This window comes from Hemicordylus capensis, chromosome 3, assembly GCF_027244095.1.
Source record: "Hemicordylus capensis ecotype Gifberg chromosome 3, rHemCap1.1.pri, whole genome shotgun sequence".
In the NCBI taxonomy this organism is placed as follows: Eukaryota; Metazoa; Chordata; class Lepidosauria; order Squamata; family Cordylidae; genus Hemicordylus; species Hemicordylus capensis.
The window spans coordinates 292,535,993-292,548,362 of record NC_069659.1 but is presented as its reverse complement, the minus strand read 5'-3'; the positions used below and the strand labels follow the sequence as shown (position 1 = coordinate 292,548,362).

The following is a 12,370-nucleotide window of genomic DNA, read 5'->3' as shown; positions in this document are numbered from 1 at the left end:
ATCTTGAAATTTTCTGGTTAGAGATTTCCAGTTATATATAAATTAAACAACCTGTTTTAGGGCCTCAGTTTGTTTTGTTTCTTGGTGAACCTCAACAGAAGGAAGAGGCCAGTTTAATGCATGTTGCAAATATAACTGCTTGCTGCTGTTTAAAGTTTTAGTGTTAATGTTCAGTTTTCTTTCCTGACTTTCTAGGATGCTACAGTTATTCCTCACCTCATGGCACTGCTCAGTAGGTCTCGATATACTCAAGAATACATATGTCAGATCTTCTCACATTGCTGCAAAGTAAGAAAGGAGCATGAATATTCTCTACAGGGGTCTGTAAAACAAAGTATTTTTTCTTTTTGGCTTCAAAATACTATTTTATTAAGCTCTTTTGTCTTCGAGTGAAATGGGGGCCAGACATAGTAGACTCTTTTTCATTTATTTTTAGGGCTTCTAGAGTTTTGCTTTCAAAGCAAAACAATATAGGGATTTGGCTATTGTTGTTAAATTTTTCAAAAGATTAATTTACAGCTTTTAGTTTCTCACTGAAGCTCTCAAATCAAAGCAATATGAATCTTTTTCAAAACTCTGTGGAACATTTAACCTGTCCCTTTGATCTCATTCCAGGCAGTTTATTTTGGCAAAATTTATCTTTGAATATCAGAGTTTTTAAAAATAAAAACAGTTTTAGATTTAGCCAGCTTCAGCTTGTATCCTCTTACAGCTATTCCCCTCACACTCTGCTCCCCTGGGGACAATTGATAGCTAAAAATTGATGGTGATTATTTGCAATAACTGTGCAGTACATTTTCTTAAGTCTTTGTCCCATGATCCAAAATCCAAGAAGAAACAAGTTAATTTGGACAGTAGCTTCGATAATTACTTTGTTCCATTCTTCCTCCTCTCCCTCAACTCATCATGTTATCTCCTCTGTCCATCCAGTATTTGGTTACAGGTACAGAGTATCTGTAACCTTAGGTTCATGAATAAAGTGAACAGATTATGTATTGAGATTTTCCTACAACCACATTAGACTTGCCCATATCTTCAAAACAGTCATTTTCTTTACTTTGATGCTGTCATGGGACTCTGACTCTTGGGTCATACAGGCATGATGGGAACTTTTTATGTTCCCAGTTCAGTGGCTTCAGCACAAAATTCAAGTTTTGGAAATAGTTCCTGTGAAAGAGGATAGGATGTTTTGTACATCATTTTGTATCATCTGTGTAGATGATAATACTCATGAGTTCAGCCTCCCTTTTCCTACACCTCTCTTGTGTCAGAGATTAGTACAGGCTATGAATAGGACTTGTGTAGCTTGTGGGGATTGGATACATTAAATTAACTCATCCAAGTTAATGTCCCAAGCTTGAAACATTGAGAAGTTGAAAGTTAATGGTGAACCTGAAATGAAGAGATTTAGCATTCAGAAAATCTCCAAATACTGCACTGTTCTTGTTAACATGCATTTAGAACTACTTCTGGGGGGAGTTCCAAAATCCACACTTCTGAAAGAGGTATAGAACATTCAAACTTGTGATTTCACACTGGCATTCTGTAGTAGTATAATTCAGGAAGGGTGCTACTATTGCAAGCTATTTCTGAGTGTCTCTATCAGCCCATCTTGTGTGACTGATACAAAATGTTCTGTTGGTCAGGGTCTTTTGCAATTATAGCTCAAGCAGATGCAAATGTTACAAAGCAGAAATAAACTGTAACAGCTGACATTGGACTGGAACAAGCTGTAAGTGATAACTTTGTCAAGGAATGTGTGTCATTTCATAAATGTACTTCATATGTTGCCTTTTTAAGTTGTAAAGCCCAAGTGACCAGGAGCAGGCATTTAATTTAATATATATTGTCTGCTAGTTGAATGTAAGCCTCATCCTGAAATGACTTGGCTCCACAATATGGCCGTTGTGTGTTTATATATGTATTTATACAGTACTGATATAATAGGAAATGCCTTGGAAAATACTTTCCAAGAGACTTTGGAAGAGACTTTCATGTGAAATATAGAGGATTTAAACTTGTATGAATAGGATTTATTAAAGTTAAATTTTGTACTCTTAATGTTAGATTTAAAATATAGATGGTCTAGAGCAGTGGTTCCCAGACTGGGAGTCTCCAGATGTTGCTGATCTACAGCTCCCATCATCCCCAACCTTAATAAATTGTAGTTGGGGCTGATGGGAGTTGTAGTTTGGCAACCTCTGGAGGCTTCCAGTTTGGGAACCACTGGTCTAGAGCCAGCCAGAGGTGAATGGGACAGGTAATATAGATAACTGGGAAATTTACAAAGTTTTTCTTTAAGCTTCCTGATTCATTGTTGGAATGATCGGAAAAGTCTTAGCAACTTGTTTTCTCCAGGAAAAAGTTGAATTTCTCCTCCCTTGCCCCTTTTAAATTGCCCACCAGAGTTTCAGAAATTGTTTGAGCCGGCATAGTTGGACAGATTGTTAAACAGCTAGTAGCGTATTTTTATAATAATGCTTAGCATTTGCTTAGCTATAGTCTCCAAAGGAATTCACACATACTAATCTCAGTAATCCCTACAACAGAGTGATTGTAGGTAGATCAGTAGTATTTCTTTATTGTAGATGATGAGCTGAACTGTGAGACAGTAGCTTGCCTAACGCTGCCTTGAAAATTCATGGCAGGAGTGAGGTTTGAACTAAGTATTCTGGTTCCCAGCTCATTTTTAGTACTATGCTAGCAGTCAGTCATTAAGTATGTGTCTATTTTTGAAATGTACACAATACTTTTATCTTGTAATGTATACCTTTCATATGCATTGAATAATGTTTACTGAATGTGAAGGCGGGACCCAGTACAGTCCATGTTTTAAATATTGGATGTAGACCTGGCAGACCAAAGTTCAAATTCTAGCTTAAGTAATTGCATCAGATGTGAGTGTGTATGTGGGGGAGGGCTGGGGGTAGAGGGAAGGAGTTGGACCCGCAGTTCCAAGTTTCAGGATAAAAAAGCAGGCAAAGAGAAAATGATACCTGACTTTAATTTTATTTTTACATCTTTTTAATATCTGTTCTTCAGCTCCGACACTGGCATAGCTGCGGCTTTAAATCCTCGCCTCAGCCACTTCTATGTGCCAATGTAAGTTTCCCCCCCTACAAAAATGGTATATTAATTGCATTTTTAACTAGAAAAGTTGTCAGTGGTAGTAGCTGAAGTATTTGTTAACTCAAATTCTTCTCATATGTTTCTGAGTTGGGTATTTATAGCATAACATCAAAATTTTCACTTGAGTCATTTTGTGTATATTTTATTGGCAGATCATTTTTTTAAAAATGAAAGATGTTCTGTAGCTCTGATCTGGAGCCATCATCCTTATATGAAGATTATGTCAGAAACATTACTATTGAGTGGTAAATAGACTGGGGCTTTAAAAAAAATGCAGTGTTTATTGTGAAATGCATAGGACCAAAGAAGCCCACCACATTCCAAACCAGGATTCTCTCAGCTATTAACTCACATAATCAGTCTTTAGTGTACTGTAAGTAGACCAGAAGTGAACAAGGTGTTTCACATTGCATCATGGATGCCTGTGGAAGGTCACTCCAGATGGCTGAGTCAGTTGAGTCTAATCACACATTACAAGGGAAGGGAGAAAACATCTAGAGACTAACTGACCTGGCACAAAACTATTCCTTTATCCAAAGATATGACAGTAAAGTAGACCCTAGCACAAAGCAAAACCAAGGCACCAAGCCTCCTCAATTTATTGGCATGTGTTAATCTTTTTTAAGTGGTGATGGTGGTAGTTTATTGTTGGTGTCATTATTTAGAAACCATGACATACAGAAGACTCTACACTTGCCTAGCTGACACTGGTAGCTGTCATACTACTTCCACAGGACTCTTTTTAAGGGAACCAATCATTAAGTACAGTCATCTCTCACCAATTGTGAGGGTTCCATTCCAGGAAAACCTCGCGGTTGGCGAATTTGCAGTAGACGAGCCATTAAATCAATGGCAAACGGGGGGTTAGGGGAATCGCAGTTGCAGAAGGACCGCAAAATACAGTAAAATTATAAAAATCCCGCAGAGTGAGTAAGAGGAGTGAAGGGAACCCCCCACCACTGGAAAAAAATCTTGCCAAACCACAGATACTCAGGTCGCGGTTGGCGAGACGGGTCACAATTACCCAGTTGCGGATACTCAAATCCATGATTGAAAAACCCTTGGTTGGCAAGGGATGACTGTAGTGAATAGGTATCTCCATGGGGTAGTAGGTATTTTTTTCTACTCTTTAGTGAAGTCTTGGGGGTGGGGAAGATGACTTTTTATGTGATGTATATTTGAGCTGGCTTTATGGTAAAAAGCTTTATTGTAAAAGCTGGCTTAAAGAACTCTTACAAAGAAAAAGGCTTCTTTGTAAGTGTTAATAACACAAAGTTTGCTGTGCAATATTAAATGGGCACACGCCCTACCATAGGGGTACAATATACTACTAGGTATACGATCTATTTGTAAAAAGACACTGAAGAAGAGAGGGAAGAGAGAATGGTAAGGATGAATGAAAGAGGGAAGACAAATTAACTAAATAATAAAAGAAAACCAGATTAGTGAGGAAATGCAGTTAACAGAAGGGTGTTTAAATGTTCTGTAAAGAGGAGTTCAATGGAAGGAGGGTGAATGTCCAGAGGCAGGGTGGCAGCAAAGGGAAAAAGATGAACACCAGCCATTTATAAGTAAATAGGGGGCAGCTTCCCCATGAGGCCAGGTAGAGCAACTGCCTCAGGCAGTGAGTGTAGATACTGCAGGTATCCCCCTACCTTGCCTGTTGCTACTATAGCTGCTGTTGCTGCTCCACTCCCACTGCTGGCCCTGCCTCCCCACCTCACTGTCCCCAGCACCGCCCCTCTTCTCCCTTGCTGGTCTTGCCTTCTGGGGTGTGCCACTGCTTGGTGTTGTAGACTGGCAAAGCAGCATGGACAGCATGCACCCAGCTGCATCAGCTTCACCCACCAGCCTCTCCTTATCACCACTGCTGTGCCAGCACCAGCAGCTTGCACACTCAGTCTCTCCCCTCTAGCAACAGACGTGTCCACTTTGCTCCTGAAATGGAGACACAGTGGACACATTAGTTACTGGAAGAAGGAAGAGAAAGTGAAAGTGCCTAATGTTGGCACAGCAGTGGAGAGACAGACTGCTGCTGGATACATGCTACCTTGCTGGCTTACAACATGAAGCAGCAGCGTGCCACAGAAGGTGAAGTTAGTAAGTGGGGAGGGTGGCATTTAGAGCTAGTGAGGTAGGGGGTGGGGCTGGAAAGCAAGAAGTGGGCATAATGGCTTCATGTCAGACCAGTGTTGGTAGCAGGCAGCTAACTGCCATTTGTCTCAAGTGGTGAACAGCAATTAACCAGCCCTGGAAGAAGTGCTGAACATATTAAAAAACTCTGCATCAGCAAAAGTAGACCTCTTGGATTAATGTTTGAATAGAGCCTTTGGATAGGGTTGTATAAAAATGTAATAAATAAATAATGGAGCATAAGTACAGCAAAGGAAGCACACATGTGGTGTGTTGTTTCCAGACTAAAGCAGCATGGGTGGGTGCTCATTGATTGATTTTTTAAAAATCTGTGTAGCCATCAGGGGCATATTTTTGCATGGCACAAACTGCTTCAGGGGGTAGGGGGGAGTATCAAAAATCTCTCCCCCATACAAACACCTGTGTTGCTTTTGTCTGTAATGCAGTACATCACACATGAGCTTCAGTAGTCACTATATTGGCCAACAGCATATTTTTAAAATCCTGTTGGAATTCAGTTTCTCCAGACTCTGATCCTTTATAGTAACAGCACATAAAAAGATGAAAATATCTTGTACCTCATGTTTGCCATATGCCCCAGGAAGTGCTTCCCCTTTACCATTCAGTGATCCTCACTGCTCCATAATTTCAAAATACCTTTCAACCCCTGAAAGTTCCTGCAATCCATTCCTACACATTACTTTCTTGCATATCATTTTATTGAGATTACTGACGGACATGTCTTCAGTGTCTTTGAAGAATTGCATCCACTGCTAGCCTATGAAAATCTCTCTCTCATGCGCATACAGACCATCTAGGACAACAAACTATGATGTACAAAGTGCTTCGTAAAGTACTGTTGCAATACTATTTTCCAGTGGTGGTCATGGACAGCAGCAATTTTACATTTGAGGAAAAGGCTCAAATGCCCAGCTATCATCCACAAAAACTGTACAGCCATAAAGCTAGACAACCTCCACTTCTCATATTGAAGTTCTTATATTTGGAATGCACATGTAAAGAAGTGGCCAGAAAGCGGTTATGAAAAATGTGCAGCTTAATGTTGGGATGGTTGACTAAAATGCACATTTTTCAAAGTGTTCAACCTTTTCCTCATTTTGCAACATGTAGTCTGACTGTTCCACCATTGCAAAGGCAAGTTATAATGCAAGTAAGAAAGTTGTCTTTGTGGTTCTGTCTGCACTCCTGCTCATCCAGCATGTAGTTAGCCAGACTAAATGGTCCACAGAAAGTCGCTTCTTAAAAAGATTAAGATGGGTACTATAAACCAGTCAAGTTTGAGATGTAATGAAAAAACATTTATAGTCTTACTCAGTTATATTAAATCTTGCAAAGTAACAAGCCTGCAATTAAGTATATACAAACTACAATAAATAAACCTCTTTTCTCCTGTTTGCTAAGTGTTTGAAGAACAATGGCTTATTTTTTTTTATATAGGGACCAGACCACCAGACAGTTCTGTTTAACCATGGAGCAGTGCAGAATATTGCTCATCTCTTAACTTCTACATCTTATAAAGTAAGGAATTAATATAATATCTGTTCTGTAAAGTAAGCTGCCTTGTTAAAAACTTGATGTAACATCACTGATGGAGAGAAGATACAGTCATCCCTCGCCAACTGCAAATGTTCCATTTTGGGAAAACCTCGTGGTTGGTGAATTTGCAGTAGATGAGCCATTGAAATCAGTGGCAAACGGGGTTAGGGGAATCGTGGTTGCAAAAAGACCAAAAAATACAGTACAAAATAGGGGGGGGAACCCCAGATCACCAAGAGTCAGTAAGAGGAGTGAAGGGGACCCCTGGAAATGACCCCCCCAAATTTTGACCCCCCCTTGGGGAAAAAAATCTCACCAAACCACAGATACTCAGATCATGGTTGGTGAGACCTGCCACAATTTCCCGGTTGTGGATATTCAAAACTGCGATTGGGAAACGCGCGGTTGGCGAGGGATGACTGTATAACTATAATATTCAGGTGGGGGAGGGAGCAACAGGTATGTTTACTGCAAGCAGTGTCTATATACAGATTTGAAGGAAGTGTCCTGAGGAATGTTTCCTACAATAGATTTTTTTGGTGTGCATTGGAAGAGAAAAAAGAGGGGTGGGGGTGGGAAAGAAATACATTGTAGAAGTGTTGGAAGAATGAGAAGGGACATCTCTGGTGATGGCCTCTTCCAGGACAGCATCTTTAATCTCATCATGATGATGTTGTTATGACTATTTTTATATACTGAATTTCAACAAACTTTACAAAGTTGTTTACATTGGGGGAGTGGAGGGAGAGATGGTTTCTTATCCTTAAAGGGTCCACAATCTAACAATCTAGAAATAAACACAAAGTAGATACCAGTAACAGTTACGGGAAAGGTTTGAGGCTGGTGTTGGATAGGACAGTTGCTCTCCTCCTGCTAGATATGAGAGTCACCACTTTTTAAAGGTACCTCTTTGCTCAGTTAACGGGTAATCTGTACCATTGGCAGGCACTTGTCTATAATTTGACCATATGTAATTTGTAGCTGACCCTTCAAATTACAAGTAAATTCACTGGCAACTTCTCCAAAGGGCAGAGTTAAGGTGAATTCAGAGCTATTAAATGCTCCAAGCAAGGGTATGTAGAACTAAACAATTCCTGCCTTCAGTGGACTTGTCAATAGGATTTACTGGTGGCCCATATCTTCTGGAAGACTTCTAAAACACTCTCCTTCACTCAAAGCTTCGTGGGCGGGGGGGGGGGGGTTGTTGGAGTCTAGAAGTCTCTTGGAAGTCCTTTGTCTTTCTGGATATTTTGAAAATCTTATGCAGAGTTTGTTGATTACTCTATTTCCCCACCACCACCACAAATTGAGCAAAAAATGCCCAGTAATGTATTGCAGATTGTATAATAAATGGCCATCAGATGATTTGCTGAACAGAAATACACTGCCAAATACTGATACAGCAGAAACTCTATATCTGCGGATTCGCATATCCACAGTTGGGTATTTGACACCTGACCTCGGCATACACATTTAAAAAAACAGCCCCAAAAAGGTGTTAATTCCACAGGTCGGGGGAGTGGGGTTCCCAGAAATTACCTTGGAGGTCATTTCCAGCTATTTTAAGAAAAGGAGCCGTTTTGTGGCTCATTTAAAAAGAACACTTTTCAGAACAATTTTTGGGCATGTTTTGGGCCTTTTCTCCAGCTTCCTAGAACTTAACACACACACATACCCTTTTCTCATTGACTTAATCCCCCAGTATCCTCAGATACAGGACCACCTGTATTTGTGTTGCATTCTTGCATAATGAAATGTGCGATTTTAATTTTAGTAACAAATTAACATGGGTGCTTATCTTCAGATGTTGACTAGTAGTGTATAAATGAATGCCACTGGGCTTCCCTATTGTTGGCTCTGTAGAGTGAAATTTAACTTGGCTTTTTATTAATCTGCATTGGAGAACTTCACGAGCTCATTACCAGTATCTAAAGATAAACTGCTGTAACCCAGGGGTTTTCAAAATAGGCTAACCATGATCCATGTCCTCTTTTGGGAGGCCTGCCTCACGCATTGTGGCCTCTAGCTCTAGTCACCTGAAAATTTTTCTTTTTAAAGAAGAATACCTACTATTCCCCCTTCCCCCCCCCGCACATGGCTACTAACAAATCTTACAAGTATTATTGTAGCTTTAATTGAGATTATATGAAACAAAAGTGTAAATGTTTTGTGTTGGTACAGGTTCGAATGCAGGCACTGAAATGTTTCTCAGTTCTAGCCTTTGAAAACCCCCAGGTATCAATGACTCTTGTAAATGGTAAGCTGAAAGTTTCGTTGTTCAGTATGCAAATTCACAAGGTAACTACAACTGAATTATTTCTTGAAACTTGTTTCCTCTTGTTTTCAGTGTTGGTTGATGGAGAATTATTACCGCAGATTTTTGTGAAGATGTTACAAAGAGACAAACCTATTGAAATGCAGCTCACATCAGCCAAATGGTAATCTCCAGAATCTAGAAGAGGAGACACTTGTTTGACATATTTTCTTTTTATATTATATTGGCTCACAATAATGAACATATTACACCAACTTTTACACTAAACTCTCCAGACAGTAAAAAAAAATAATAATTTCACTTCAATCTTCATAATCGGCCTTTACAGTCTTTTTACTAGGGATGTGCAGAACATTTAGATGGTGCAACGTTTCAACTCGAAACAGGCCGTTTTGAGTGTTTTGACCTCGAAACAGAACACCCTTTAAATAAAGGGCCTGTTTCGAGCTCCGAACAGAACACTCCTGTTTTGATTGAAACGTTTCAATGTTTCAAGTGCCATTTTGGAGGCCCGTTTTCCTATTGGTGATTGGTTTTCTGGCACTGGCTTCCTATTTGGCTTGCAATCTCTTTGCTTCTTGGTTGGCTTGTTAGCATACAAATCAAGTGTTATCATGGGCAACTGTACCCCCATTGGCTGGGAGGAGGGAGAGGAGAACACAAAAGGTGGGAATTTCAAAATGTATTCAAAGGGACAGAGGCAGAGGGAGCCCTTATACTCTTGAAGAAGAGGATACATCGGGAGGGGAGGAAGGAAGGTTTGAATCTCGATCGTGATCCGTTGCATTAATAAGGAATGGTTTCTGCGCCTACACAGGGACCTAGCAGACAGATTGACTAGCCCCTCGAGCCACTTCCAATTGCCTTGCACGTGGTTCACGCTTCCGTTATTTTCAGCAGTTGTGGCGTGCCTTTCTCAGGTTTTTTTTTGACCGCCTATGCATCAACACCTTGCGTGATTAGCTCCTCGGTAAATTTGGATATTTCTTGGATACTTTGGAAACAACTTTGGAAAGTGTTATATTTTGGACTGCTTACTGGAAACATTATAAACAAAAGAATAAAAACATGCGGGCTCCCCCAGATTTGTCCAGGGGATATATGGCTAGTTTTTCCCCGGCAAACGACCTAAGGAGTGCTCGACCATTCTACGGCCTGACAGATAAAATTCTTTGAAACTTGCTGATACGACCAAAGGACTGCTTATCAACCATTCCTCAGTATAATGAGTAATTCCGAACAATTCCTAACTCAATCGCGTCAAGACCAAAAACTACCTTTGAGTGCTGTACAGAGTGCTGGACCAAGCTTCTGACCACAGACAGCCATGATTCTTGCTTACTTTGCTTGGGCAAGCAGCATAATCCAGTAACATGCAAAATATGCTGCTCCTTTTCGAAACACACTTAAAAAACTGTGCGCTGCGGTTGCACGCCGCTTTGTATAATGAGGCACTTCAACCCCTGACACCAAGACCTTTGTACCCTTCTCCGTCGAGGTCGGTGTCGAGCACGGAATCATGCAGAGAAGCTGCTTTGTCAGTGGACTCTGCAATGACGCAGTCTAAAGCCACCGTAGAGCATGAATTCAAGCATCCAGAGGTGGTTGAGAAGAAGAGACCCCACCGACGAAAAAAGCGAGAACATTTTTCTTCAACTGATGAGGAGGGTGATGGCTCCCCTCCTAGGAAAAGATAGAAGAAAATGCGCATGAGAGACAGTGCACCTTCTCCGTCAAGTGTGCAGTGACTCGGAAGATGAAGGCACTGCTGATCCAAATCCACCGGTGAAAGTACCACTGAAGACCTCTCTATTGCCATCATCAGAGGAATTAAAGTTAACCCCTGCTAACTTGGCAAAGAGGCACCTTTTAATGTGGTGATTCTCTTTATTTAGCAGGGGGAGAGTAACTGGCTCTATCCACCCCAGCACAGTACCTCCAGTGACTGTTGCTGGTTTCTATCATGTTTCTTTTTAGATTGTGAGCCCTTTGGGGACAGGGATCCATCTTATTTATGTATTATTTCTCTATGTAAACTTCCCTGAGCCATTTTTGGAAGGGCGGTATAGAAATCGAATAAATAAATAATAAATAAATAAAGGCCTATCATGTGCAAATAAGAGAAATGGCTGAGGCATTAGGTCTGGAGTTAAAACAACCGGAAGTTGACTTCAAAGATCCGGTATACAACATGATAGCTAAGGCCAGGGTGATGCATCCCGTGGCGCTTCCCATGCTGCCTGCGATTACCAAGGCAGCCCAATCGGCATCGGCCAAAATACGATCAACCTGAGGGAAATGAATCAGTTTATAGACACAAATTATAACCTTGCAGGGAATTCTGCATCTTCTGGCCAAAGAAGAATGGGCAGCAACGCTGGACTTCAAGGACACGTATTTCCATGTAGGAATACGCGAGACACATCACAAGTATCTGCGCTTCACAGTTGGCGATAAAGTGTACCAATATGTAGTTTTGCCTTTCAGATGGTCCACAGCACCACGGGTATTTACAAAGGTTATGGCGGTAGTGGTGGCATACTTAAGAACGAAGGGAGTCATAATCTTCTCCTATTTGGACGACTGGCTGATGGTCAGCAACAACAAAGAAAGGTTATGTTCGCAAATCCAGTTTGTTCTATGTCTCCTAGAGGAATTGGGTATCAGAGTGAACTGGAAAAAGTCGAACCTAACCCTACAGAAGCGAATCAGCTACATAGGGGTGGAATTGGATATGCAAAGAAAGAAATCTTATTTGCCATAGGACAGGTTTCAGTAGATCACAGACCTGAAACATCTGTTCAACAAGGAGCCACATCATCCTGCAGCGGTAATTCAGAGACTGATGGGGTTGATGGCATCCTGCAGCTCCACTGTGTGCAAAACCCGTCTAAGAATGAGACCACTACAGATGTGGTATCTGAGGAAATTCCATCCAAATCGGGACAGTCAATAAATTTTGCTCACTCTGCTGTGAAAGGTGCTGAAGTGGTGGACAGAGAGCACTCATTTACAGGCTGGAATGCTATTCCAACCCCAGACCCCTACACAATAGGTCATGATGTATGCCTTCCTCTGGGGCTGGGGCGAACATTGTGGACACCATCAGGTGTAGGGTCAGTGGGCAAGGCTGCAGAGGAGCAGACATATAAACTACCTTGAACTCCTAGCAGTGTTCATGGCTTTGAAGGCCTTCAAAACTCTCTTGCAAGGTTGTGTAGTGCAGATCCACTTGGACAATATGACAGCAATAGCGTAGCTGAACGAACAGGGGGA

General features: G+C 41.1%; 1 protein-coding gene across 3 annotated transcripts in view; it reads left to right on the top strand.

Annotated features, from left to right (window-relative positions):
- Positions 1-12,370, top strand: part of ARMC8 (armadillo repeat containing 8) — a 126,455-nt gene that overhangs the window by 69,552 nt on the left and 44,533 nt on the right. For 2 of the 3 annotated variants that reach the window (XM_053313095.1, XM_053313093.1), the window contains 5 exons: positions 196-288; positions 3,043-3,102; positions 6,721-6,801; positions 9,001-9,076; positions 9,167-9,257. In XM_053313095.1, the coding sequence (XP_053169070.1) occupies positions 196-288; positions 3,043-3,102; positions 6,721-6,801; positions 9,001-9,076; positions 9,167-9,257 (401 nt within the window). The remainder of the gene's footprint in view (positions 1-195; positions 289-3,042; positions 3,103-6,720; positions 6,802-9,000; positions 9,077-9,166; positions 9,258-12,370) is intronic. The other variant, XM_053313094.1, reaches the window with a different exon arrangement.